This window comes from Papaver somniferum, chromosome 3 (assembly GCF_003573695.1).
Source record: "Papaver somniferum cultivar HN1 chromosome 3, ASM357369v1, whole genome shotgun sequence".
In the NCBI taxonomy this organism is placed as follows: Eukaryota; Viridiplantae; Streptophyta; class Magnoliopsida; order Ranunculales; family Papaveraceae; genus Papaver; species Papaver somniferum.
The window spans coordinates 96,761,712-96,765,518 of NC_039360.1; the positions used below are offsets into that span (position 1 = coordinate 96,761,712).

General features: G+C 35.7%; 1 protein-coding gene across 1 annotated transcript; it reads left to right on the forward strand.

Moving 5' to 3' along the window:
• Positions 1–1,288: 1,288 nt before the first annotated feature.
• LOC113356901 (probable WRKY transcription factor 7) lies at positions 1,289–3,199 on the forward strand. Its single transcript, XM_026600136.1, has 3 exons — positions 1,289–2,341; positions 2,437–2,562; positions 2,807–3,199. The coding sequence occupies exons 1-3, from the start codon at positions 1,476–1,478 to the stop codon at positions 2,964–2,966; spliced, it is 1,152 nt and encodes a 383-aa protein (XP_026455921.1). The 5' UTR covers positions 1,289–1,475; the 3' UTR covers positions 2,967–3,199.
• Positions 3,200–3,807: the final 608 nt, after the last annotated feature.

The following is a 3,807-nucleotide window of genomic DNA, read 5'->3' on the forward strand; positions in this document are numbered from 1 at the left end:
ATTCTTTTTATCTTACATATTATTTTCGTTGACAACATCGAAGATTTTCGTATGGATCAAGTGAACGAACATTTGTAATAATTCCACCACGTCCAACACTACTTTTGAGAATAAATATATTTTTTATTTTAAATATCATTTTGCCGATAACACCGAAGATCATGAATTGCCAAAGATAATCTCTGAAAATATCCCGAGTCATGCTGATACGGGACATAATTTTTCTATTTCCGGAGAATTATTTTAGAACAATCTTGAATCCAAATTATGAATGCGATTTACTGCTGGATTTGCAACACCGAGTATCAAATTAGTAAAGAGGACACTTAAATCCATATAAAACAAGCCATTTTTTACTCTGCGCTCTATGAATTCTAATACTCTCCACAATACTGAATATCCCATTAGCAGCCATGTGGATTTGGAAATTCAAATTCTACGACACGCCTTGGTGTTTATTAAAATCAAGCAAACATCACAAACGGGTTAAAAATGCTACTCCAAGACTTCTGACTTTCATAGTTGGACTAATCCAAACTCATTTGCACACACCCTAGTTGGGGAATAGCAATGCACTCGAGAAAACAACAAATCAAATGAGTTGAAGAACAACACTTAAAACAAAATCTCATCAATATATCGTGTGATTAGATGATCATTTCGACTAATCTTTCCTTCCTTACCGTATACATGCGATAACTCGACAACAACAACTCTGTATCGGTTATGGAAATCTCCATGTGACTTTAGTTGACAGATAGTCCGGTTACCGGTAAAAGAGGTAAACTCAAGTCGCTACAAGTCCCACCGATATCACAAATATAGTACTTTCTGAAACTAACGTTAAAAGTCAACTCTAACCAATCTACTAGACTACTACTATATAACAACCGTCCGATTTCACCAAATTTCAAACCATCACTAACTAATCCTCTGACCTTGAATCATTCATTTGTCATTCATTCATACAGCAGCAACATACCACCACATTCTCTAACAAAGTATCATCACGCTGTTACGCCGGTAATAATCATCATCACAAAAACGAAAAGTAAAAGCTAAGAAAGAAACCAGACTAGACAACATTTTTTTTTTTCTGTTGTATGGAAATAACAAAAAGGCAGCCCGTAGATTAGAAAAAAGAGGCGGTCAATGGACCTGACGTTTTGCATTTGGAAGCGTTTTCGTTTCTGTATAGTATAAAACAAAAATTCGTACACGTGTCGGATTCCAAGTTGTTAAAGCCTTTGACTAGCAGAGAAGAAAAAGAAAAAGGGGATGATGCAAATGGAAAACAGGTCAGTGCTCTCCATGTATATTACAGTACAGAGGATGAAATTAAAAACATAAAATACAAAAGCATATGTTTGACTCCAACTCGAATCCTATCTCTCTATAAGTTTCTTCTTTTTCTTTCTTCTTGTTATTTACAAGAAGAGGAAATTTGTTTTAGTTTGATATTCGTAGGGGGAGTGATGGCTGTTGATCTCATGATGGATTATAGAAATACAGATTTCATCACTAAGAAGATTCAAGAAAGCAATAATACTTCTGTTGAAGAAGCTGCTTCAGCTGGTTTAGAAAGTTTTGAGAAGTTGATTAGATTACTTAATCAACGTCAACAACAGCAACAAAAATATGAACAAGAGAAAGAAAAAGAAGAAGAAAATCAAAAATCTGCTAAAGATATTGATTTAGATTGTAAAGCTGTTGCCGATGTTGCTGTTAATGAGTTTAAGAAAGTTATTTCTTTATTGGGTCGAACCCGTACTGGTCATGCCCGATTCAGAAGAGCTCCTCTCCAAAATTCTAATCCTTCCCTTCCTCCTCCTCCACAGCCACAACATGTTGAAAAGCCCATTTCTCTAAATCATCAGATTCATCTTCAAAATCATCAACAACAGCCAAAAGATGAAAAGTCGCAACAATTTATTGGTTCATCATCAAGGGTTTATTGTCCTACACCGATCCAACGGTTACCTCCACTCCCATCCTCATCATCTCATCAACATCCTCATCATCAAAACAATAAATATCCATCTCTAGTTATGTCCAAGAATGGTGTTATTAGTGAGAGAAAAGAAACTTCTACTACGATTAATTTCACATCTCCATCACCATCTATGTCTGCCGCAACTTCGTTTTTATCGTCATTAACAGGAGATACAGATATGAAACAACAGCATTCTTCATCCTCTGCTTTTCAACTTACAAATATATCTCAATCTTCAGGAAGACCACCTTTATCTTCTGCTTCATTGAAAAGGAAGTGTATGTCATCTGGTGATGCTGGTGGTGCTAAGTGTGGTAGTCATGGTCGATGCCATTGTTCTAAAAGAAGGTCAGTCCATCATATCCCAGCTCCTCTGTTTTCTCCTCTGCTTTTCTTCATTTTATTATTTTAGATTTTAATCGATTTTTAATTGAATTTTACAGAAAGTCAAGAGTGAAAAGAGTTGTTAGAGTTCCTGCAATCAGTTTGAAAATGGCTGATATTCCACCAGATGATTATTCATGGAGGAAATATGGACAGAAGCCCATTAAAGGATCTCCACATCCAAGGTACTGTATATACACCGAGTCAACTCAATAAAATCTTGTTCATTTCCACAATTGTAATTAATTAATTAATTAATTAATTACAGGGCTGCCACTTGCCTTAAATTTATACACCTAAATGATGTGTTATTTTTTTTTTGTCTATTTACATAACAATTTTCTTGATAAATCCGGAAAGTAAACAGTCCGAGTTAACTCAGTTATAGATAATAATTCTGACCAGGAAGTTGTTTTTGATATGTTGCAGGGGTTATTATAAGTGCAGTAGTTTAAGAGGATGTCCAGCAAGAAAACATGTTGAAAGAGCATTAGACGATCCAACCATGTTGATTGTTACCTATGAAGGTGAACATAATCACTCCCATTCAGTTACTGATACTACCGGTTTAATCCTTGAATCGTCTTAAGAAAACGTTAAATCAAGAAATGATCAGGGGGAAGAAGAATTTGGAGTTTGAAGCAGCAAGTCTTAAAAAATGTAATGGTTTTTATTATTAGATGTTTTCAGAGAATTTAGTTTCAGACTTCTCTCAGCTCTAAATTCAGAATTCACCATCCATCCCCTGTAAAATACGGGATTCCAGCAGCCAATGTGTTTTACTGTTCTTTAATTTGTTAATTAAACCCTTTTTTATCACTAGATTTTAATATATTGTTATTCAGTGAAGAAATGAAGTGGAAAATGAATGTGGATTTGGTGAAATTAGCTGGAGAAAGTGGGTATACCAGAACGTATTACTTGTTAAATAGTACCACATCGGCTAGGGCAACCTAGGATCCATGCTTAATAAGTCATGGGCAATCCTAACCATGCAAGCCGGTTTTTGAGGTTAGTTAGGCCCATGGATTTCTAACATGGTATCAGAGCCAGACCCCTCTCAATGCACTCATGTTTATCCGTGTGTCCGTGGTTTTCGTACCAGCCATCAATGTAGTCCAGTCAGCGGTTTTCGTATCATACCCGTCAGTGTAGCCCAATCAGCGGCTGTCATACCCATCAATTCAGTGTAGTCCTAGTCGTTGAGGGTGTGTGTTAAATAGTACCACATCGTCTAGGGCAACTTAGGATTCATGTTTAATAAACCATGAACAACCCTAACCTTGCAAGCCGGTTTTCGAGGTTAGTTAGGCCATGGATTTCTAACATTACTTACATCTTCAATACTAATTTTTGATTTTGCTTTCTTGTTGTCTATCTATATACTTTTCGCTTAACCTAATTAAAATAGAGATTAATGGAATGAAGTT